General features: G+C 37.2%; 1 protein-coding gene across 1 annotated transcript in view; it reads left to right on the forward strand.

The window, feature by feature from the left end:
- Positions 1-25,721, forward strand: part of RAD54B (RAD54 homolog B (S. cerevisiae)) — a 107,624-nt gene that overhangs the window by 45,829 nt on the left and 36,074 nt on the right. Inside the window, exons 4-5 of the mRNA XM_006859254.1 lie at positions 16,677-16,871; positions 20,317-20,598. Of these exons, the coding sequence (XP_006859316.1) occupies positions 16,677-16,871; positions 20,317-20,598 (477 nt within the window). The remainder of the gene's footprint in view (positions 1-16,676; positions 16,872-20,316; positions 20,599-25,721) is intronic.

Genomic DNA, 25,721 nt, shown 5'->3' on the forward strand with positions numbered 1-25,721 from the left:
GTTCAGTAATCTGTTTTAACTATCAAGGATTCTGATGCAAGATAAAATGTGAGAACCTTTGGAAAAACTGAATTTTGGAACATAGTTTGGTGCCCAACTTATACTAGATTCTGGGTTTTTATTGAAACTGGTGAAGGTGAGTTGTTGTTAAGTGCTGTTGAGTTGATTCTGACTCATAGTGACCCTAGGAGGCGAAAGCGAGTTTGTACAACACCGACCTTGAGGTTGAGTGCTTATCCTAGGGCACCACACCAAGACTCTGAAGGTGAATTGAGGGCTGTAAATGGAAAGTTGGTTAGTAATAGATTATGGATTATTCTAAATGTTGTTTTAAAAGTCAGATTTCACTAAATATTGTTAGGGTCCAAGACCACCACCCAATAAGGAGACCAAGAGACAAAGATAATGCAAAAGCAGGCGGGCTTTATTCAATCTAGCATGCTAGGGTCCAGTGACGGCTGCCTGTGTAGTGTTCAGCAGTGTTACAGCAGGGTTACTGCATCAGCTCACCAAAGCTCTACCCCAAGCAGTTCACAAACCGCACCTTATATAGGGTTTTGGGACACACCATGGGAGGGGGATATGTAAACTAGGATTCCAACTTTTACCCAATGGAGCATTCAGAAACCGCAGGATCCAATAGATTTAAACATAACATCACATAAGTGACCTATAGTACTAAGACTTTTTCCAGTCCTGCCGGCCTCATTTTATCTGTTACCTGTTCCGGCCACCTGGCCTGTGAGTCTTCAACTGTGACAGTTTTACGAGTGTGCTCTTTACCCTGCATTTGTGTCTCTTGAGACATTCTGATGGGGACTTGCCTAGCCATGCCTGGTTGTCCTTATGGCCCGGCCTGAAGCAGGTCTCAGAGCAAGCTCTTATGCCTGAAGCGGCGATTCTTGCTCTGAGCCCTACTCTCAGCCATCCACTTTCATTCTCACAATATATCATGGGGAGTTATTGAAAACTTTTGATTAATGAAATGATGTGATTAGAGGCATATTTAGGAAGAGTTTTATAGCACCTTTTAAAAGTAGGCATTATAGTAAGGAAATTAAATAAAAATTTTAGGTTATAATTATAGAACTAGAAAGAACAAAGATAAAGTTGACTTTTATGGTACCATTTTAGCTTGTTGATTGTCTGATTTCAGTAAAATTAAAAAGGCATTTCATGACTTTTCTTAGAACCTAATGAAATTTATAATTCTAATTTGAGAAAAATTTTTTTCAGTATTTCTATTAAATACATCTGTAGTACAATAGTAAGCTTTAACTTTTTGAAATTGCTGAAAACATTACTATATGAAATGTCATTCATAATACCTCAGCATACTACTGTGAAATTGTTAATGAATGTTCATTTTAAATGTTGACTTTTGTATAGCTAAGTCAGTTTTTCAGAGTGTGTTCTATGAAACATTGATTCTGTGAGATACTTCTAGGAAAAAAGTTTTGTGTTCAAGAAAGGGCATCTGTTTTGGTAGTTAAGTTCTAAAATCAGTATGGAAGATAAAAAAACAAAAAAATCAAACAATGTCTAAATAAATTTCCCTTAAAAATACTTTTGCTGCCCACAAAATAATGTGAACATAGTTGGCTACAATCATATTTCTCTTCAGTACTCTCCAAGACTGTTGTTTCTTTGGTTGTGCCAGGTGACATATATTTGCTAGTATTTAGGGATTATGTAGAATTTTAAGAAAGTGTATTTTTACGCATTTTTTAGCCCAGAATTATACCTATTTACAACAGCTTATGATTCTGCTCCATGTATAATTTTCCCTCCCCTACAATATTCCAATATATAGATGTACAGTTAGAGAGAATTTCTGTATAAATTTCTGTATTTCTGTTATTTGACAGTAGAATCCTTTTTGGAGGCAAGATTTATTATCATTGAAAATATTGTAGAGAAATTCTGAGTTAAAGGTTTTTTCTTTTCCTTTTGAGCTTGGGGATACTTAGCTAGCCCATATTTGAAAATGTTGTTAAGGAAAAGTTTCACCCAGAGGAATGCAGAGAGGGATATTGTGCTAGCAGTCATCAAATATACTGAATCCACCAGACAGCTTGCATACCAGAGTAATATGTTTGAGGCCATGAGCCTATAAAATGTAATGCTGGGAAACATCTTAGAGTAGAGTGATTTTATATTTTAAAATACAGACTTGACTCTCTAGAAATATAAATTTGAAAAGTATACTGAGCTAAAATATTTTATCTAGTAGATTGGTCATTTAGATAGTGCCACTTCTCTGTCTTCCCATTGTACGCATTTAGAACCATTGGAACTTAATGAATACATTGATGTTATTACAGCTTGCAGTGTTCTGAACTATGTTTAAGTGGCGTCTAAGAAAAGTTAATAAATCTCTTTCATTTCTAACAAATTAATGATTTTTGTGTGAAAGGAGATATCTTATATGCATACAATTATTTCACTTTTGAAAGATTCTATTCCATCTTGACTTATGTGAAAGTGTTAAAAATATTAATCATTTTCCATGTGCCTTCTTTCAGAGTGATGTCAGAGTTACATAGACATGTTTAAATAATTGAGTATAGAAATTTATATTTAATATATATCATAGATAATAGTGGTTAAATGCTCTGTTAATGTTCTTTTACATATAAGGTAATATTATTGAACTGATTTGTATACTTTATGTGTGCCATAAACCAAAGTAGTCAGTACTATAGAGGTAAAAATTTTTGATGAGGCATTATTGAAATACACTTACTCAGAATATTGTATCACAATAAAGGTACCATATCTAAATACCATGCTTGTTTTTTTCAAATGTTAAGATCTGAAAATTCTCAGAATCAATTTAATATTTGGTTGTGAATTTGTCAATGTTTAAAAAGATTAGATGAACAATGGTTATAAAACCAAAACCCAAATCCAATGCCACTGAGTTGAATTCCAACTCTAGTTACCCTATACGACAGAAAAGAACTGCTCCGTAGGGTTTCCAAGGCTATGAATCTTTATTGTTTTTTTAAAAAAAGTTTTAAAAACTTTTTCTTGTGAATTAAGTGAAGGTTTACACTGCATATCATTAGCTTTTATATCCAGAAAAACCATACAGTTCGTTTTATCTCAGTGATTGCATTCCCCTCCTTGTAACAGCACTTACCCACTTCTCTGTGTTTCTTGTTTCCATTCCTCCTCTTTCCACACCTTCTAAAATTTATCCTTATGCTGCCCTTTTAATCTCATGATTGACCATTCTGTGGTGTATATACCTCATTAGTGTTATTGTCCCCTCTATAAAACTATTTTTTGGCTGAAAATTGAGTTCAGGTCCAAACCTGAAAGGCACTTGAGGCCCATAGTCTCAGAATCCCACTGGTCTCTGACCACTATGCCTGTTTTTTTTTTTTTTTTTTATATTAAGTGTTCTTATACATTTTTTCTCACTCTATTTAGGACCTTCTAATGTGATTCCTTTCAGAACAGTTGGTGGTCGTTGCTAGGCACCATCTAGTTCTTCTGGTTTCAGTGTTGTGGAGACATTAGTCCATTGCATTAAGTGCTTCCAGGCCTCTTCAGTTTTCATCATCATTCTTTCCTTGGATAAGGGAAGACCAATAGTTGAAACGTAGATGGTTGCTCATGAGCGTTTAAGATCCCAGTCACTACTCATAAAAGTAGCATGTAGAACATTGTCTTCATGGTTTGTTACGCTAGTTAACCATGTTATCCTGAGACTATACTCCTGAGCCCCTAGGCTTAGCAAATCATTCACACAAGTGTTTGGTGATGTCTCAAAAGTTTTCATAATTTTGTCCCTTGTGTTCTTTACCACATTCATTGATATGTTAGAAGCAAAAGTAAATAAGGACTATAAATCATTATGGAAGTAGACTGCCACATCTTTATAAGGGATCTGGTGAATTTGAGTTGCTGATCTTTTGGTTAGCAGCCAAATGCTTAACCACTTAATAATAACTGTTGTGTTGTTAGATGCTGTCAAGTTGACTCTGACTCATAGGGACAAAAGAACGAAACACTGCCTGGTCCTGCACCATCATTGTTACACTTCAGCCCATTGTTGATGCCACTGCACCAATCCATCTTGTTGGTGATATACCTCTTTTTTGCAGACCTGTTGCAGACCGTGTAAGCCTGGTCAGAGGTTCGAGGCCCTATAGGCCCGAGTGTAACAGATGTGGCCAACTGGCAGTTAATGGCAAATTGTTTTTTATCTTAATATCTGGTTATGTTTTATTAATTGCAAATATGAGCCCTTATTATCCACAGAGAAATATTAGAACCTCCTAAAGTGGAGACTAAAGGTTTCAAAGGTCAAGCCTTTCTCCAAAGGATTAACTAAAAATATCTTAGCTACTTCACAGTTCTTTGTTCTACAGACAAAAAAGCCGTTCTCCCTGAATCTCTTCCAAGTGTTAGCTATTCAGCCAAGTTCCTGAAAACCTGGCTCAGGAAGCCGAAACAGCAGGACTCTGCCCAAGCTTTTGTCCTTACCTCTCACCTTCCCCCAACTGAGCTCATGGGTTATAGATATGTTAATTGAGCTTTAGAAACTAAGTTGTGGGCCTGGGATTCGAACCAGCGAAGTACGATGTAAAGGTACCTGAATGTCTAGAAAATTACTGATGTTAGCTGTATCCTGTTTTAGTCCTTCCCAGCGTGGTGTGAAGCTCCTCCCCTAAATAAAACAGAGGCCCAGGCCTCCCCAGGTGTGCATTACAAGATGGAGGGCATGCAGTAAAGATTGCAGGACAGTGAGTTGCTGCCTGCAGAGGCCACAATGCCTGTAGTCCCGAGTCTGCCCACCAGTGATGCATCCACCCTGGTTTCTGGGTGCCTCCTTGTCTCCCTCCTTCTGTCTGTCTGTGTATTCTTTCGCTATCTCTATCACCGCCAGGTATCTCCTCCTCATGAACCGAACCCCTATGTCGAGGCCAGTCCCCGACACAGACCCTCTACTTTACCAGTTGGTTCCTCCTGATAATATGTGCAAAGTGTAAGAGACAAAGTCTTACCACTCTGGCTTCTAAGGAGCATTCTGGTTGTACTCCTACAGCCTTAGTGGATCCTATAGGTCTGAATTCCTTGGGAATTTGAAATACTATTCTGCATTTTTTCTATTTATATCAGGATTTATCTATTGTATCGCTGATGAAAATGTTGATAATGGTAGCAAGCCACCATCCAGTTCTTCTGGCTTCATGTTGGGGGAAACAGTTGTTCATGGGGTCTGATTCATGGGTTCCTTTGTTACTCCAGGCAAATAGAGACACAAAATGCATTTTAAAGAAAGTTGCAGACATTTGTATACATTACCCATAAAACTTTAGCATGAGTTTTATTAACTGGAGTTCAATATTTGTGGGTTTTTAAAAAAATGTGTAATTTACAGTATTTTAAAATTATAGGTAATTTCTGAATTCTCTTCGTTACTGCTCTTTGTTGTATTCATCTTTTTTGGGAGCTTGGGGCATGGCAAGATAGTTTTGGACATAACTACTATACTTCTTTGCCCTGGAAATGCAATAGGATTTTTGACTTTGAGGATGCGTATCCCACCCACTTTGATGAAGGTCTTCTTTTTAGTTCCTTTTTAACACAATCCTGAACTATTTTAAGGGGAATTATTTTCTTCACAGCTGAATTGAAAAAACAGGGAAATGCAGAAAGATATGCAACTCATCTTTTATTCAGTACATAGTGACAGGTGCTGGTAGAGATTATGCAACATGGAACAGACTAAAATCACCTAAAAATGACACAATAGAATTAGTTAAGAGTTGAAGATCAAGCAGAGCATTTTGTCTTTTGTTAATGTTTAAAACCTCAAAACTTCATCTGGGCAAAATCAAACACACTAAAATAGCAAAACTATCAACAGAAGACAATGACCACTTTAAAAAAATTGGTGATTCTTTTTTTTTTTTTTAACTAAAACTTATGGATTAATACAATATTGATAATTTTTAGATAGATAAGGTTTAACTCAGCCCAACTGGACTTTGTGAAATTTATGGTTTATAAAAGACAACTAATGATGGGAAAAACAAGTAGATAAACTTTAACGTATAAAAATGATGACTCAATCTTTGTTGTAAAATTTACTTGGAAAATAATTGATCCTGAAGGAAACTATTTATTAAAAGGAAAACAAAAATGGGTAACAGTGGGTAAGAGTTTGAAGTTAACTTTTTCAGTGAAAATTTGTTAATTTTAAGAACTTTATTTTAAATATTTTAGTAAACATGGAGTCAAAATGGCTGTTTCTAAAAGTAGCTATTGTTTTGGGAATATGGTGAGGAACAAGATATAAATGGACTTTTAAGATCTTATAGTTTAATAAGGAAGATGGATATTAAATAGTCTTTTACATAATTATTGCTGAAGTGAGTGCAACAAAGGTGAGTTATAAAATGCTGAGATATTTGGGCAACTTGATCTAATCTAGCAATTATGAATGTAAACTACCGTACAGACAGATGAGTAGAAGTTAATTTAAATGAAGGGTGTTGGAGGAAGAGGTAGAAAGTCATGTTGCTTGAAATAGCATGTTTCTGCCAAGACCATGTAGAACAATGGAATTTTAGGAAGAAAAAAACATCTTTTTTATAATTTAAAAAAGAAATATGAAAATGGTTTTAGGGAACAGAGAGGGTAAGAGAGTATCTCATTATACCTGTTGGGAAGATAGAACCGTGGTGGTGGTGGTTATGTGTTGTGGAGTTGGTTTCGATTCATAGTGACCCTTTACATGGTTTCCAAGGCTCTAAGGCTTTACTGGAGCAGAAAGCCTCATCTTTCTCCCACGGAATTGCCGGTAGTTTAGAACTGCCGACCTTCAGATTAGCAGTCAAATTTATAACCACTACGCTACCTGGTAGAACAATAGTATAAATCAATAGGAAGGTATTCTAGACCAGAGAAGATGATTTGAAAAGAGTGTGACAATTGTGAAGGAAAACAGTGCACAGTTTTCAGAATGGTAGAAGGTAGAATATTTTGATTTTTTGGTTAATTGGCTTTGGGTCTGAGATAGGGGAGAATGCCAAGGATGATTTCCAATTTTCAGACTTCAGTAAGGGTGAAGGTATGTTTCACTGGGACATGAAAAAACAGAAAGACCAACTCTGTTTGGAGCGAAGATAAGTAGGTAGGAAGAGTTTATGAATTCTTTATGAGACATTGTACATGTGTGGGAGGCAGTTGAGTACATAGATGTACAGATCTAGAGTCATGATCTGGATTAGAGAGAAAAACAAATGAAGCTAGTACATGAATGGTATTGAAGCCATGAGAGTGGATAATGTAATTTAAGGAATGTGCCCAGTGAGAAGAGAAGATAATCCTAGAACAGGTCTGAAGAACTTCAACAAAGGAATATGAATAAGCAACCTGCCTAAGAACAACCAAAGAAGCAAGAGGAAAACTAGAAGTATGTTAAGGAAGCTACAAAAAGTGAGTTCAGTATTTTAAGGAGGAAGTTTTCAACATTGTCAAATGTTTTTCAGAACTAAAAATAACCTGTGGATTATTTTTGTGAGAATAGAGATCATCAGTGACCTTTAATAAAGGTAGTTTAAGGCAGGACTCTGAACCATGACTGATGAATTGAAACCAGAATGGATCAAAATTTGTAAAATGTGGTGAACCAAAACAGATAATCTGAAGACGGTCGATGTCCTTCTAGAAACTTGATTTCCCTCTTAGAAAACAAGGTCAGAATGCACATTCCATACCAACCAAATCTCTTTAACAGCAGAGTCAGGATGGTGACCACTTTGAACATGTGTTGCTCTCCACAGTATTGGTAATAATCCAGTCTGCTGCATCTGGCTCCTGAAGAGGCTCACTCTGTGTCTCCCATTCCAGGGCTTTGGCTTGTAATTTTTTTCTTTTCTGGTTTTCTTCCCACTTCACCCAAGTTTTTAAAACTTGGGTCAGTTCTGATTTTATATCATCTTTCTTAAACATACCAGTTCAAACTGTTTCAAAGCCCTGTTTTGTTGGAGAACTTGATTGGAAGCCAGATTGTAGTAGTTGAGTAGTGACTGGGAGTGTAAAGAAATGAAGGCTGTGAGTGGGGTGTTTGGGTGTATGAAATGGAAACAGTGGGGGATAAACAATTCTTTTTGCTTTTACAAGTTCCCTTTTTATGCATGTGTTCCAGATTTGCCCTGAAATATAACATCACAGAATAAACTTGGTTTTGTATTCCCCTCTCCATTCCCATGATTTTGTGTGTTGGGATGGGAGAAGGAACTTATTAAGTAGGAAATCAAGAAAGAGTGATCTTGTTGACACCTCTTTATTGTCCCTGAAACAATGCATTAATTTGGCTTTCACCACTTCCATATTTCCGTTTTTTTTTTAAAGAGGAGTCAAGGTTTTGTTTTGTTTTTTTACTTTTTTATGAAAAACATGTTAATTTAAATTAGAATGTAGCCTGTTATTAGATGTCATTTGGTAGTTTCCAATTCATAGTGATCCTATGTACAACAGAAAGGAACATTGTCCGGTAACACACCATCCTCACAATTGTGGCTGTATTTGAGTCCATTGTTGTTGACTTCCGTGCCATTTGGAAGCTATATATCTACACTACTCCCTCTTTTGGTTTTGTAGTTGACTTAATTCTATATTGATATCCCTGGTTCCCTATTTTCAGTCTTGTAGGTTTACTTTCTACCACTCATCTGTCATTTTGTGGTATTGTGGTGGCCTGCGTGTTGCTGTGATTCTGGAAACTTTGCCATGGGTATTTTAGATATCAGCAGGGTCACCTACAGTGGACAGGTTTCAGCTGAGCTTCCAGATGAAGACAAACTAGGTAGAAGGAGAGATGGACTACTTTTAAATATTTCATCACTGAAAACCTTATGAATAGCAGTGGAACACTGTCAGCACCAGATTTTTGAATATTAAAACATGATAAAGAGCACCAGAATATTGTCATGTGTAGTGATAGAAGATGGGCCCGTCAGATTGGAAGACACTCAAAATACAACTGGGAAAGAACTGACTCTTCAAAGTAGACTTGATCATGATGACGCAAACGGAATAAAGCTTTCGGGACCGTCATTTGCTCATGGGGCACAACTCAAATGAGGAGCAACAACTGCAAACATCTATTAACAATTGAAATATGGAAAGTATAAAGAATGAATCTAGGAAATTGTCAAAAATGAAATGGAAAGCATAAACATTGATGCTTTCATGAGCTAAAATGGACTGTATTGGCCATTTTGAATCTGACAGTTACATGGTTTACTATGTTGAGAATAACAAATTGAAGAGGAATGGCATCACATTCATCATTAAAATACCAAGATCTGTTTTGAAGTACAGCACTGTCTGTGATAGGATAATATCCATACACCTATAAGGAAGGCCAGGAAATACCACTATAATTAAAAAAATTATGTTGTTGTTGTTAAGTGCCGTCAAGTCATTCATTTCCAACCCATAGCGACCCTGCATAGGATTTCCGAGGAACAGCTGGTGAGCTTGAACCACCGACCTTGAAGTTCAAACTGCTTTGCAATCTGGTGCATTAACCCACAGCGCCACACCAGGACTCCTAAAATTTATGTACCAACTACTACATCCAGTGATGATACAATGGAAGAATTCTATCAACTTCTTCAGTCTGAAATTGATCAAACATGCAATCAAACGTAATTATGACTAGAGTGAGAGGTTGGAAACAGAGGAAGGATCAGTAGTAGAAAAATGAGGGTTTGGTGATAGAAAGGATGCTGGAGATGGCATGATAGGATTTTGCAAGACTAATAATTTCTTCATTGTAAATATCTTTTTAAACAATATAATACATGACTATACACATGGACTTCACAGATGAAATACACAGAAATCAAATTGACCACATCTGTGGAAAGAGTTGCAAAGCTCCATCTCATCAGTCCAAACAAGGCCAGGAGCAGACTGTGAAACAGACCATCAATTGCTCCTATGCAAGTTCAGGCTGAAGCTGAAGAAAATTAAAACAAGTTCACAAGAGTTAAAATATGATAGTGAACATACCCTACCTGAATTAAGAGGTTATCTGAAGAACAGAATTGATGCATTAGACCCTAATGACCGAAGACCAGAAGAGTTGTGGGATGACATCAAGAACATTATATAGGAAGAAAGGAAAAGGTCATCAAGAAGACAAGAGGGAAGGAGAAGACCAAAATGGATGTCAGAAGAGACAATGAAACTTGCCCTCCAGCATAGAGATGCTAAAGCAAAAGGAAGAAATGAGGTAAAAGAGCTGAATAGACAATTTCAAAGGTCATCTTGAGAAGACAGAGTCAAATATTACAATGAAATATACCTGGAGTTAGGAAATCAAAAGGGAAGAACATGCCCAGTATTTCTCAAGCTGAGGGAACTGAAGAAAAAATTCAAGCCTTGACTTGCAATATTGAAGGAGTCTATGGTCAAACTACTGAGTGATACAGAAAAGCATGAAAAGAAGATGGAAGAAATACACAGAATCACTGTATGAAAAAGAAATGATTGATGTTCAATCATTTCAAGAGGCAGCATATATTCAAAAGCCAGTGATACTGAAGGAAGAAGTACTAGGTGCATTGAAGGCAATGACAAAGAACAAGACACCAGGAGCTGATGGAATACAAATTGAAAGATCTCAACAAGCTGATTCAGCACTGGAGGCACTCACTCATCTATGCCAAGAAATTTGGAAGATAAGTACCTGGCTGGAAGAAATCTATATTTGTGCCTATTCCAAAGAGAGGTGACCCAATGGAATGTGGAAATCATTTAGTAAAATTTTGCTAAAGATAGTACAAAAATGGCTGCAACTACACATTGGCAGAGAACTTCCATAGGTTCAAGTTGGATTCAGAAGAAGATGTGGGACAAGGGATATCATTACTGATGTCAGATGGATCTTGGCTGAAAGGGAATACCAAAAAGTTTACCTGTGCTTTATTGACTTTTCTAAGGATTTTGATTATGTGGATCATGACAAGCTATGGACAAAATTGAAGAAAACGAGTATTCTGAAACACTTAATTGTGCTCATGGGGAACCTGTACATAAACCAAGATTCAGTTGTTTGAACAGAACAAGGGAACACTGAACGGTTTAAAATTAGAAAAAGGTGTGCTCCTGGGTTGTATTCTTTCACCATACTTATTCACCCTGTATGTAGAGGAAATAATCCGAGAAGAAGAAAAACGCATCAGAATTGGAGGAAGACTCATAAACAACCTGTGATATGCAGGTGATACAACCTTGCTTGCTACAAGTGAAGAGGACTTAAAATATTTACTGATGAAGATCAAAGGTCACAGCACTTGGTATGGATTGCACCTCAATATAAAGAAAACAAAAATCCTCATCACTGGCCAGTAAACAACATTCACATAAATGAAGAAAAGATTGAAGTTGCCGAAGACTTCAACTATCAACAGTCATGAAAGCAGCAGTCCAGAAATCAAATGACATGTTGCTGTAGGCAAATCTGCTGCACAAGACCTCTTTAAAGTGTTTAAGAGCAAAGATGTCAGTTTGAGGACTATGGTGCTCCTGACCCAAGCCATGATATTTTCAATAACCTCATGTTGTTAAGTGCTGTTGAATCGATTCTGACACATAGTGACCTATATAGGTTTTCCAAGGAACATTTGATATGTTTAACCTGCCGACCTTGTGGTTCACATTCCAGTGATGACCCTACAGTGCCACACCAGGAGTCCAAATATGCATGTCCAAGTTGGACAGTGAATAATAGAAGACTTGATGCATTTGAGTTATGGTGTTGAAGGAGAGTATTAAAAGTACCAAGGACTGCCACAAAACAAACCAATCTATGTTGGAAGAAGTACAGCAGAATGCTCCTTAGAATCCAGGATTGCCAGACTTCATCTCTCATACTTCAGACATATTATCAGGAGGAACCAATCCCTGGAGAAGGATTCCATGTTTGGTAAAGTGGAGGGTCGGAGAAAAAGTAGAAAACCCCCAACAAGATAGACTAGCACAGTGGCAGAGGCAGTGTGCTCAAACAGCAATGATTGTGAGGTTGGTGCAGAACTGGGCAGTGTTTTGTTCTGTTGTGCATAGGTTGCTTTGAGTTGGTACCAACTGGATGCCACCTAACAGCAACAGCAAGCTTTACTTTGAATGCTTCTGTGTCTGGATTGTGTTCTTGGTGCTGTCTTGAATGGTAATCTCAGATTGTTGTCAGCTGTTACTAGTTCTCAGTCCAAAGAACACCCTGTAGCATTTTTGTAAAGTCTGTCTGGTCATGATAAAATCCTTTAATTTCTGTTTATTAGGAAATGTCATAATTTCGCCATTGGATTTGAGGTTAAGCTTTGCTGGTTTATGATTCTTGCTTGGCAATTCTTTTCTTTCAGAGTTTGCATATGTTTTGCCTTCTTGGCTACATAGTCTCTGTTGATAAATCTGAGCTTAATATTTTTGGTCTCCTTTGGTAACTTTTCATTTTTCCTGAGCTGCTCTCAGGATTCGTTCCTTGTCTTTTGTTTCAGACAGTTTGATTATGGTATGTCTTGGTGTGGTTCCTTTTGGGTTCTACCCTGATTGGGATTAGTTTAGCTTCTTGTATGTTTATCTTCTCATCTTTCAGAATGTGTTTGGTATTGTTTTGGGTGTTGATACTGAGTTTCTTTAATGTTTGCTTTCACAAATATAGTTGATTTTAGTCCTGTGTATTCCATCCCATGAGATCAACATGTATATTTGCAATTTATGTTGTTAAGAAAAGGTACTTCCAGTGAATAAGTTATTAGTCTTGTAAAATTCTGTCATGCTATTTTCCAGCATCGTATCTTATCACCAAGGTCATGTTTTCCAACTACTGATTCTTCCTCTGTTTCCAACTTTCTCATCATAACCACCAGTAATTTTCAATGCATCTTGACTGCTTATTTGATCAATTTTAGACTGCAGAAGTTGGTAGAATTTTTCTGAATTCCTTTAGGTCTAGTGGTTGATTATTGTATTTTATAGTGAACCTTGCTCTAATGGTAACTCCTTCATCTTTCTTCTTTTTTAAAGTTGCTTTTTTAAATCTTGTGTTTTCTAGGGCCTTTGCATTTCCATACACATTTTAGAATCAGCATGCCAGAATTGTCTTGGAATTTTGATTGAGACTGTGATAGACTAGTTTGGGGAGAATTTCCATCTTAATAACCTTTATTCTCCTTAAATAGGAGCTCTGATTTTTCTTGTTGTTAAGTGCTTTCTAGTTGGTTCTGACTCATAGCAATCCTATACAGAGTTTCCAGGGAGTGGCTGGTGAATTTGAACCACTGACCTTGTGGTTCAAACCGACCTTGTGGTCCAACTCATTATCCCATAGCGCAACACCAGGACTCCATTTATAATTTTCAGTGTAAAGATTTTGGATGTTTTTGTTGGATATAGTATTTTATGTCCTTTTTTTTAAAAAAATAAAAGCTATTGTGAATGGGAGTTTTAAACTGTCTTTTCACAATTATTTTGTGTTAATATATAAGAATTCAGTTGTCTGTAGGGGCAAGTGTATCTAGAATTGTTTGATATGTAAGCTATAGTATTTTTACTTCAGTAAAAGATGGTGTTATTTAATACAAGCTTTTTAATCTACCTGCTTTTTTTTGTTTGTTTTGTTTTTGTTTTATCGTATTGAATTATAGTTTACATGTAAGAAAAAGTGGAGGTCTAAAGTGTTCATTTGATTTTTTTGTTAATTGTATACACCTATGTTCAAAATTAGGAAAGGTGTGTGACAGGATTGTATTCTTTCACCATATTTATTCAACCTGTATGCTGAGCAAAAAATCTGAGAAGCTGGTTTATATGAAAAAAAAAAAAAAAAGAAAAGACATCAAGATTAGAGGAAGATTCATTAACAACCTGAGATACACAGTTGATACAACCTTGCTTGCTGAAAGTGAAGAGGATTTAAAATACTTACTGATGAGGAAGACCATAGCCTTCAGTATGGATTACATCTCACTGTAAAAAAAAAAAAATCCTCACCACTGGACCAATAAACAATATTTTTATCAATGGAAGAAAGATTGAAGTTGTCAAATACTTCATTTTTCTTGGATCAACCATCAACACTCATGGAAGCAGCTGCTAAGAAATCAAACAACATATTTCATTAGGCATATCTACTGCACAAGACGTTTTTTAAAGTGTTGAAGAACAAAGATGTCAGCTTGAGGATTAAGGTATGCCTGACCCAAGCCATGGTGTTTTCAATAACCTTATATGCATGCAGAAGTTGGACAGTGAATAAGGAAGATCATAGAAGAATGGATGCATTTGAGTTATGGTGTTGGGGAGAATATTGAAAGTGCCATGGACTGCCAAAATAACCAATAGATCTGTTTTGGAAGAAGTGCAGCTAGAGTGCTCCTTGGAGGCCAAGATGGCCAAACTTCATCTCTCATACTTTGGACGTATTATCAGGAGGGACTGTCGGGGACTGGCCTCGACATAGTTGTGTTGTTCACGAGTGTTTGGTTCACAAGGAGGAGATATCTGGCCGCGAAAGGGATAGCAAAAGAATACACAGAAAGACAAAAAGAGGGAGACAAAGAGACACCCAAAACCAAGGTGGGTGCATTACTGGCGTCCAGCAGGTCAGGTGTGGTGAACATATTAGCCAGGAGGGCGGTAAGATCCGGCATGGTATACATCTTAGCTAAGCGGGCAGTACGCACCCCTTACTAGCTGTTCAGTAACACATGCCTAGTCAACCGCACAGCATGTTATCCAGTCTGTACTGCACACTTTCACTGCCTGCCTGTAATGCACACCTGGACTGGCCTGTGTTTCCATTTTTATTTAGGGGAGGAGCTTCACACCTAGCTGGGAGGAACCAAGACAAGGTACAGCTAGCATACGTAATTCTCCAGACATTCAGGCAACTTTACATCATACTTCGCTGGTTCGAATCCCAGGCCTGCAACTTGTTTTCTCAGGTTCAATGAACATATCTATAGCCCCTGAGCTCAGTTGGGGGAAGGTGAAAGGGAAGGACAAAAGGCTTGGGAGGAGTCCTGCTGTTTTGGCTTCCTGAGCCAGGTTTTCAGGAATTTTGGCTGAATAACCTGCACCTGGGACAGGTTTAGGGAGGATGTCCTTTTGTCTGTAGAACAAAGAACCGGGAAGTAGTTAAGCTATTTATAGTTAATCCTTTGGAGAAAGGTTTAACCTTGAAACCTTTACAGTCTCGGCTTTAGGAAAGTATTACATTTATCTGTGGATATTAAGGGCTCATGTTTGGAATTAAATAAAAAACATAACTGAACACTAAGATGTAAAACAATTTGCTATGACTGCCCGGTGGCCAGAATCTGTTCCTCAGAGCCTGTGGCCTGCATTGTCTGCAACACTCAGGCCGGGCCCAGTGGGCCTCGAACTTCTGACCAGCTTTGCACAGTCTGCAACAAGGGACCAGTCACTGGAGAATGATACCATGTTTGGTAAGGTGGAGGGTGAGAGAAAAAGAGGAAGACCCTCCAGTGAGATGGATTGGCAAAGTGACTGCATTAAGGGGCTCAAGCGTGGCAACAATTGAGAGGTTGGCCCAGAACCGGAAATTAGGGCAGTGTTTCATTCTGTTGTGCATAGGATTGCTATTGCTATGAATGAGTCATTACTGAGTCAATGACCCCTAACAACATGTAGCCACCACACGTAACAAGTTCTTCCCATTCTACTTTTCTAGTCAATCTGCTCATTCTAGAGGAGCAATTATTTTCTGATTTCTATCACCATACGTTAGTTTCCTGGCTGTTGGAGTGTTTTCTGCTTAATACTGGTTGGATTTGTTTTTATAATGATTCGGAAATGTTTTTGGTGAAATTACAGACCTTTGTAAGAAGAAACTTTTCCTGATCAGATATTAGTGAATGTTCATCATTATTGGCACTATCTGATAACTCTCTAACTAGGGGCAAACGTATTCTAATGAAATTTAATGTCATATTTTGTTCTTATTTGTAAAAAAAAGTTACATGTTTTTCTTTCAGAGAACTCTGCAATTTTGTTTTACCTTTCCTCGATTTTTAATGTTATTGTTAATTAAATCAATTACTTATTCAAAATACTGATTAAGAGTATTTTTACATGCTACAGACTTTGAAATATTATCTGTAATTCCTAGAATTTAAAATTATGTATAGCGATTGTATTCTTCTTTAGCTGAACATGGTGGTGGTGGTGGTGGTGGTGTGCCATGGAGTTGGTTCCTACTCATAGTGACCCTGTATAGGGGTTCCAAGATGGTAAATCTTTATGGGAGCAGAAAGACTCATTTTTCTCTTGCAGAGCAGCTGATGGATTTGAACTTCTGACCTTGAGATTAGCAGCACAATATATAACCAAAAGAAGCTCCTATTCATTGTACTTTTATGGTAATATTAGCACCTGACATTTGAATTTTCCAAGATACTGAGTATGATCAAATGTTCTTTCATACTTATTGTTAATCTGATTTTCTGTCTTCATTGAGTTAAAAAATTTTACCTCAATTAAATCAAATGTAAAATGCCTGTTTATTTTAAGTGTACAATTCAGGGGCATTAATTACTTGTTCTTTTATTTTTGTTTGAATGATCTTACTACTTGCACATTAAAGAGTCATCTTTTTATTTTACTTTTGTTTCTTATTCTAGTTCATTCGGCCTCAACAGAGCTAACAATGTCCAAGGCAAAAGAAGAGGAAACTGACAATCTGGTTAAATATTTCAGTGTTGTTTGGTGTAAGGCTTCAAAAAAAAAACATAAAAAGTGGGAAGGTGATGCTGTTCTTATTGTAAAAGGCAGATCACTTACTTTAAAGGACTTGGAAGGCAAAGACATTGGAAAAGGTATTGTACTATTGACTGATGTTTATGATTTGACCTGAAATTAGTATGTGCCTGTGGTTATACAATTGGAAAGGTTTTGTAAAACGGACAGATTAAAATATTCTTTAAGTGAATTTCATGCCTAAACTGTGCATGATAAATAAAATTATCTTGCAATATTTAATCAGTATTACAGTTTTATGACTTATACTAACTGAAGCAAATCCCATTCCATGGTTTCAGTTTTTCTAAAAGTAAAATGATTTGCCAGTGATTGATCTGCAGTTACTTGGCTTAAAAAAAAAAAAATTCAGCTGCCTTAGTGTACTTTTTGCCCTTCAAAGTGTTGAGTTATTAAACATTTAAAAGATACTTGTGTCAGTAGTTAGAATGAGATCTAATTTCAGTGACAATTTAAGATATTATTTGTCATAGTGGGATAAAAAACCACTGTGGAGATCATAATTTGGCATGACCTAGATTAATACATCATCATTAAAAGTTGCCATAATTTCCTTTAAAAAATGCTGTCGGCACAACTTGTGCTAATACAATTTTGTCCACAAATTCCTAGTACTAGCCTTCATTATTTATATTGTCTTCTATTGTTCAATTTTAGATGTGGACCATAATTATAATTTATATTTCTAATGTTCACTCATTAATTAAAAAATATCACAATTTATATTGTTTTTGAGTGACTGTTAAGTGCCAAGCACTGTATTAGGAGTTTAGATTCAATGTTGTTCTTGACTCATAGCAACCCTGTATAGGGTTTCTGAGGCTGTAAATCTTCAGGGGAGCACCAGTCCCATGGAGCAATTGGTTGGTTTGAACTGCTGTTGTTAGCACTACCAATGCTCCTATAGATTCAATAGTGAATGTAATTTATAGTTTTGTAGGGACATGGTGTAGCGCTGTGGATTAATGTCCCAGACTGCAAAGCTGTTTGAACAGCAAGGTCGGTGGTTCAAGCTCACTAGCCCTTCCTTGGAAACCCTATACAAGGTCACTATGGGTTGGAACAGACTCGATGGCACTCAACAACAACAACAAGGGACATGGCAATGTAATTAATACTTAGATAGCAGTGAGTTAATTATTTCAATGAGAAGTTTTATAAAGCACAGTGGATACATGTTGTTGTTGTTAAGTGCCGTTGAGTCAGTTCCGACCCATAGTGACCCTGTAGAGGGTTTCCCAGGAGCGACTGGTGAGTTTGAAGCACCAACCTTGTAGTTCAAACCAACTTTGCAGTCTATTGCATTAACCCACAACATCACACCCGGGAGACCCATTTATAGAGGAAGGCTTTATAAATGCTATTTTTTATCAGAGAGTTGAAGGATGAGATTTTGGAGGTTTTAGGAAATGGGCATGTGCTAGACAAAAGGGAATAACACAAGGGCTTGAGAGAATTCAAAGTAGCATATTAAAGGCAGTGATAGCTGAGGCTAACCTGAATTATCTACAGCAGAGTGTTTTATTATACAAACACTTCACAGCTACTTTGTGATCAGTATTGTGCTCAGTTTAGAGGACTTTATAAAGAAAAACTGCATATTTCATGTTGGTGAAAATAGATTGGGGTTAGATTTTTGGAGAATTTGTTCACTTAATGGTATTTCATCTTTAGTGAAATCATGTTCTCAAGTTGGCTAGAATTTATCAAAATTAGCCAGGGATGGCTCTCATCAATGAAGTATATATAATATATGTGGTTTATGTACATACAAAACCAAACTGAACTCATTATTGTCGAGTTGGTTCCGACTCAGCACAACCCTGTAGGATAAAGTGGAACTGTCCCATAAGACTTCCAAGGCTGTCATCCTCACGGAAGCAGACTACTCCATCTGTCACCGGGGAGCAGCGGTGGGGTTTGAATTACCCACCTCTCAGTTAGTAGCCAAGCACTTAACTGCTGTATACCAGCGCTCCTTGTGCACAGAGTTTGTAATATTTAAAATGAGCTCTCAGTTTCAGATAGCAAAAAAGACATTTTAGGCTTAAACCAATGGGTTTTCCTTCTGATTTCCCAGTAAAATCACCTGAAGTGCTATTTAAAACAAATTTCAAAGTCCTCTTGACCACTGAGGTTCAGATTTAATTAGCCGGCGTGAAGGGAGACTATAGTTAGCATCCTGTGGTGTTTTGTGCAGACACTCACCCAACATTTGAGCTCATTTGAAGGTTGGCTGAGGGCTATTATCTCAGGTTCCTGTAGTCTCTTTCTGACCAGTAAGCTTGGTCTTTTTCTGTCTTTCTTTCTTTCTTTCTTTTTTTTTTTAAATAATTTTGTGAAATCTTTCCCTTTTAATTAAAAAGACAGAGCTTGCAATGTCTTAGTCTCTTGACACAACTATATTCTGAGTTTGCTATTTATGTGGAATGGTGTAGTACTGGGTATGGTAGCTTCTCCTTCATGTTTCTAAGTGGAAATATAGACACCACAATATTTGTTTGTTTGTTTGTTCACAAGAAAGAGGAGGACTAATATAGCCTGCTAGATACTTTGTTGGCTTGGTTTTCCACAGCTGAGATGCAAAATCAAAAGAATACAATAGAGTATGTTGTTGTTGTCAGGTGCCATTGAGTTGGAACCAACTCATAGCGACCCCATGCACAGCAGAATGAAACAATGTCCGATACTGGGCCAACCTCACTACCTCTGCCACAGTTGACGCCATCAATGATGCCACCTGGTTGATCAATCTTGTTGGGGGTCTTCCTCTTTTTCTCTGACCCTCCACCTTACCCAGCATGACATCCTTCTCCAGCGACTGTTCTCTCTAGACAGTGTGTCCAAAGTATGAGAGACAAAGCCTAGCCATCTTGGCCTCCAAGGAGCACTCTGGTTGTACTTCTTCCAAAACAGATCTATTGGTTCTTTTGGCAGTCCATGGCACTTTCAGTATTCTCCTCCAACACCACAACTCAAAGGCATCAATTCTTCTACAATCTTCCTTATTCACTGTCCAGCTTTCGCATCCATATGAGGTTATTGAAAATACCGTGGCTTGGGTCAGGCGCACCTTAGTCCTTAAGCTGATGTCTCTGCTCTTCCGTACTTTAAAAAGTTCCTGTGCAGCAGATTTGCCCAATGCAATACGTCGTCTGATCTCTTGACTGCTGCTTCCGCGAGTGTTGATAGTTGATCCAAGAAGAATGAGTGTATGTTCAATTAAAACAAACAAGTCGTGCTTTTTCTTAAGCTTGGCTCAGTTATTTTTATAGCTGTTTTCTTATTTATTCTGATTTTTAAGATTTTTTTTTTTTTTTTTTAGATCAAAATGAAATATTATGTTTCTCTCTGACTGGTGGATTATATAAGGCTATTCAAATTCAAAACCTAGTTATTGTTCCTTATAGTTGACATAATATAAGGAAAGGTAACTGTTGTAATTACGTAATCTTAGAGCTGAGTACTAGTAAATTAACTCTTTTTCCCCCTCTCCATTTAAAGGTATTGGATATAAATTCAAAGATCTTGAAAAGATTGATGATGGTCAAACGCTGATGATTGGTGGAAAAGAAATAGAAGTCATGGGTATAATCTCTCCAGATGACTTCAACAGTGGCCAGTGTTTTCAGTCTGGAGGAGGAAGTCCTGCTATTTCAAGTTCTTTTCAGACTGCCAAGAAGTGTTTCTCTAACCCTTTCAAAAGTGTCTGTAAACCAGATTCAAAGAAAAATACACTGAATGATTTCCAAAATTGCAAACCACGCCATGACCCATATGCACCAAGTAAGAGTTTTAAAAAGAATTAGAATATTCTAAGTTTGCTGTTAAAAGACTTCTGGTATGCAAGTTTGAGGTTTAAATTGTGTTTTAATATGTTCAGTTGAATATATGTAGTCTCCAGATATCTAATTTGACCTAAAGGTGTGGTACAATATAGTTTGGAAGTTGTATATTCATAACCCCAAAAAAATAGTATTCAATACTATTCATGTATTAAAGACATAGATGGGCACATACATATATGATTCTGAATTTAAAACGGAGAAAATTAATGAATTCAAGAATCAGGATTATGTTTACTTACATTAATGTTTATAAAAGTATTTCTACAAAACCAATATAAATGGTTTTTTAAACAGAAATATCAAAATGTGAGGCTATTGCTTCTCAGCACATCTGCATCTAAATCCCGTGTCCCTCAAGATTATTATTCTTTAGGAGTCCCAAAAGACCCCTCTGAGCTGGCCTTTCTGCCTTTCATTGAACTGGCTCTCCGTATCCCCTGGGAAGACACTTTTAAATGCATGTGTTTTTGAAGATCCCCTAATCTAACACAAGTGTATTACTGAGATAACTTGTCTGTAGTTATAACTGATTGCAGAGCCATGTTTAAACACATTTTGTTTAGAATAAACCTTACGCTCATCATATTGGTGGTTTGTTTGAAGACTTTATGAGTTAAAACACGGGTTAGTATGTTAAAGTATTGAATGGTGAGATGCGATGTAAAGAATTCAGATTTTTACTTGTGAACATTAAATATAGTTCATTTGGTTACTTTTTTATTTAATAATTTGTTTGTTGCTGTTCACAGCAGAACATACACCAATTCAACAGTTTCTACCTGTACAGTTCATGACACTGATTATAGTTTTTGAGTTGTACAACTATTCTGAAACTCCTTTTCTGAGTTACTTCTCCTTTATAACTCTCGGCCCACTAAAGTTCCTATGTAATCTTTTCTTTTTAAGTTTTTATTGTGCACTGAGTGATAGTTTACATGGGAGAACATTGGCTTTATATCATTGCATTGTAATGATTACAGTCTCCTCTGTGCATCATTATTCAACATACTTGCTTCCATTCCCCGCTTTTATTGGGGGGGGGGCGTGGAAATGTAAACAGAAACACTCAGGAATATATAGTAATTTAAACAACCAAAGGGCACATTCTACAAGCCTGCCTCCTAGCCGCTGGCTCTCAGTCCTGCTCTTTCCATGAGTGTAGAGTCCTCAGTTGCTCCTTCCTTCCATGTCCTCAACTCTGCCTCCATCTCTGGTGTCACTGCTTCTCTGGATAGGGTTCCACACTCTGCTTGTGCTTTTCTCTCTTGATGGCTAGGGTCCTCTGTTTTTCTGTCACTGCTTCCTCATTTTTGTTACAAAACTTCTACCTTTAAAGTTGTGACCATTGCAGTTAGTCATGATAACAGTTACTCACTATTGAATCATAAGAATCTTATCACTATCTCTTTACCAGACCCATCTAGACAAGATGAAAACTATTCAGTGGAGACTCTACCTTTCCCAATACACTCTTAAACTAAACTCCCTCTTGAAAACTTGTAAGCCAGTCACTTTGTGCCTTTATTGACCCCTCATTTTAGGTAGCCAGTATCTAAGTTGCCTCTCCCTATCTACCCTGTATACAGAGTGGATGGCATTAATACTTGATGTGAAGACTCCTTCCCTCTCTGTTGGCATTTTGAGCTAATACATCCATAAGTATAGGTCAAGATCATCAAATCATAGCAATTTACCCTTGTTTATCAAAAAATTTAAAAAAATCTTCCTCTAGCTGAGTTCTGATCATCAAGCCATCGAGGCTAGGTCAGATGGGTACTATCTGCAAGGTTGGGTGTTCTTTTGTGTCTCCCCTCACTTCTTTTCAGCTGGATGCTTCACTGTCAGCTCTAGCCCTCTGTGACTGTGTCCTTGTCCGTGGGCTCAGATGTTCCCAGGTCTCACCACACTTCGGACCTACTAGCCCTTCCTCTTTTCTCTCTCATCTTCAGTTCAATGGGAATCTATGGAACATGGTTGAACTCAGCCCATTTCTTTATTGCTGCCTTTTCCCCTCCTCCATTGACCAGTAGACGAATGTGCTTAGCAGCAAGCTTATGTGCCTGCTCATGTGTTCCCTTTGAGTTTCAGTCTTGGAGAGGGGGCTTGGCCCTGAAGGGACTTGATTCCTTGTCTTGATGGCTCCCTGGCGAACAACTTGCTTGTTCTTGTAGTAGCTAATCATACTGCCATTTTTTGTTTTGGAGTTTTTCTGATGATCTTTCTTTGAAGATGTAGCGTCTGTTGCTCTAGCTATTCCAGGCTGATATGCTTGTCCCACCTCAGAAGGTTCTGGTGTTCCTGTATAATCTTTTGAGTTACTATCATAAAAGAGTACAATGTTCACGGCAGACATTCTTTACTAGCTAGTTAAGCTAAACGATTTAATTTTAAGAAGAACTTCAGATGATGTTTTTGGTTAAAAGTTTAAGGATTTTTCTTCTTTTTGCCCTCTCTTCTTTCTGCCGTCTCTTCTTTCTTCTCTTCTCTCTTCTCGCTTCTCTTCTGCCTCCTGCTTTCTCTCTCTGGCAGAGGTCACCTCTCTCTTCCTCACCCTGAATAAAAGTCTCTAGATGGGCAAAAAAAAAAAAAAAAGTTTAAGGATTGTCTCAGGGCCATAGTTTCAGGGGTTCATCTTGCATACATGCCTCCAGAAAGTCTACAGTACATGAGAAGTTGAAAATCTGTTCTGTATTTTCATCTTTTGATCAAAGATTCTCCCGTAGAGATGATTAAGTGGTTACACTTACTTTTCATATTAAAAATCCGTTGCCCGTGAGTTGATTCCAAATCACAGAGACTCTATAGGACAGAGTAGAACTGCCCATTATGGTTTCCAAAGTTGTAATCTTTATGGAAGCAGACTGCTTCCGTCCGTGTAGTGGTTGGTTAACTTGAACTGCTGACCTTTTAATTGTTTAATCATTGGGCCACCAGAGCTCTAAATTTTCACATTCTTATTTGTTGTTCTTCTTGCCATTGAGTTGGTTAGACTCATAGTGATCCTGTATAGGATTTCTGCGAAGTACCTAGTGGATTTGAACTGTGATTAGTAGTCTAGTGATTATCCTACAGTGCTACACCAGGATTCTAGTTTTCACATTAATAAATTTAATTTTGAAAATCTCATTATAAAAATTAAACGTAGTCTGTTTTATTAACTATTATGTTTCACTGTTTACCCAAGATGTATTTCTTGCATGTCTTTTTGTTTTGCAATTTTTTTGTGGTAAAGTATATATAACAATAACTTTCTGTTTTGACCATTTTTAAGTGTACGCAATTCAGTGACATTCATTGCATTCACTATGCTATGTTCTGCATCCGTCACCACTATTTAGAAGGAAGTTTCAAAAAGTTATGGAAAAATTCCCTCATCTAATAATATTTTTTCACAGACCTTTTGAAACTCTTTTATATATTCGGAAGCTTTTCTGAACTCAGGATAGAAATGTAGGACCCTTTAAACAACAGCTCTCCATTTTCCCTTCTTCCCAGCTCTTGGGAACCACTAATAAACTTGCATTTCTGTACATTTACCTCTTGAGATCCTTCATATAAGTTGACCCTGGGGTGCCTTTTATGTGCTTTTGTCCAGCATTAAAACTGTCAATACAGAGCTGCTCATTTGGTGTGGATATGGATAAGGAAATTAAAATTAAAGTTTTGTGTAGTTGATGTGGAAGTTGGGAGATAAAATGAAATATATACAGTACCATAATTAGGTGTTATTTCTATGTTGCAAATATTATAGAAACAGCATTTTTAAGACAGAACAGTTTGCATTTGAGGAAACTAAGGCCCAGAAAGATGAATTGACTTGACCAAATTCAAATAATGGCTTAATTAGAACAGAATTCTAATGTTTGAAATGCTAGTTCTATATTATCTTATTCTAGAGACTTAATCGAAGAATAGAGAATAGAAACTTGTACTTTTGAGTTTTCTCTTCTTTTATCCAAATATTTTGTCTGCCCCACCAGCTGTTTTAACAACCTTCCTTATTGACTTTATTTTCTGCCTGAATGAATGAAAAATTTGATTGTGTACATGCTGTTGTTAGGTGCCAACTCACAGTGACTCTACATTCAACAGAATGAAACATTGTTTGATTCTGAACATCTGCATAATTGTTGCTCAAACATATGTTGAGTCACTGTGTCTGTCCATCTTGTCGAGGATCTGTCCCCTTTTCACTGACTCTCTACCAAGCATCATATCCTTCTCTATGGACTAGTCCTTCTTGCTAACATGTCCTAAGTATGTGAAACAAAGTCTCACCATCCTTGCTTTCAAGGAGCATTCTGGCTATACTTCCAGGACAGATTGGTTTATTCTGCTGGCAGTTCATGGTATATTCAATTTTCTTCATCAGCACCATAATTTGAATGTATCAATTCTTCTCTGGTCTTTCTGATTCATTGTCCAGCTTTCCCATGTGCATGAAGCAATTGGAAAAACCATGGCTTGGGTTGGGGCATAAATATATACATGTTTGTATATGTAAGTGTGTGTACATGTTTGTGTATGTGTGTAATCCCAAATCCACTATGATTGAGTTGATCATGACTCATAGTGACCTCGTGTTTTATGTTTATCTCTCTTGAAGATGGATACTTTTTGTTGAATGACTTTTCCCATCATCCTTGGTTAAGCAGTATATTATGTCCTCCACTTGTGTTTTCTCTTCTTCTCTTTTGTTGTTTTTAAATGTTACGAACAAATGGGACCATTTCTTGGTTGGAAATCCAAAAGAAATATACGGATGTAGGGGAAAGATAAAGGATAAATGTTCTATTTTCGCTCCCTAATCTACCCAGAGTCTGGTGTGGTGCTGTGGGTTAATGCACTGGACTGCAAGGTTGCTTTGAACTGCAAGGTCAGTGGTTCAAGGTCACCAACAACTCCTCAGAAACCTTATACAGGGTAGCTATGAGTTAGTACCGACTCACTGTACTTAACAACAACAACAATCTTCTACCTAAGGAGCCGTGATGGTGCAATGGTTAAGTACTATGTTGTTGTTGTTAAGTACCATGGTGTTGGTTCCGACTCATAGTGACC

This window comes from Chrysochloris asiatica, unplaced genomic scaffold (assembly GCF_000296735.1).
Source record: "Chrysochloris asiatica unplaced genomic scaffold, ChrAsi1.0 scaffold00031, whole genome shotgun sequence".
NCBI lineage: Eukaryota > Metazoa > Chordata > Mammalia > Afrosoricida > Chrysochloridae > Chrysochloris > Chrysochloris asiatica.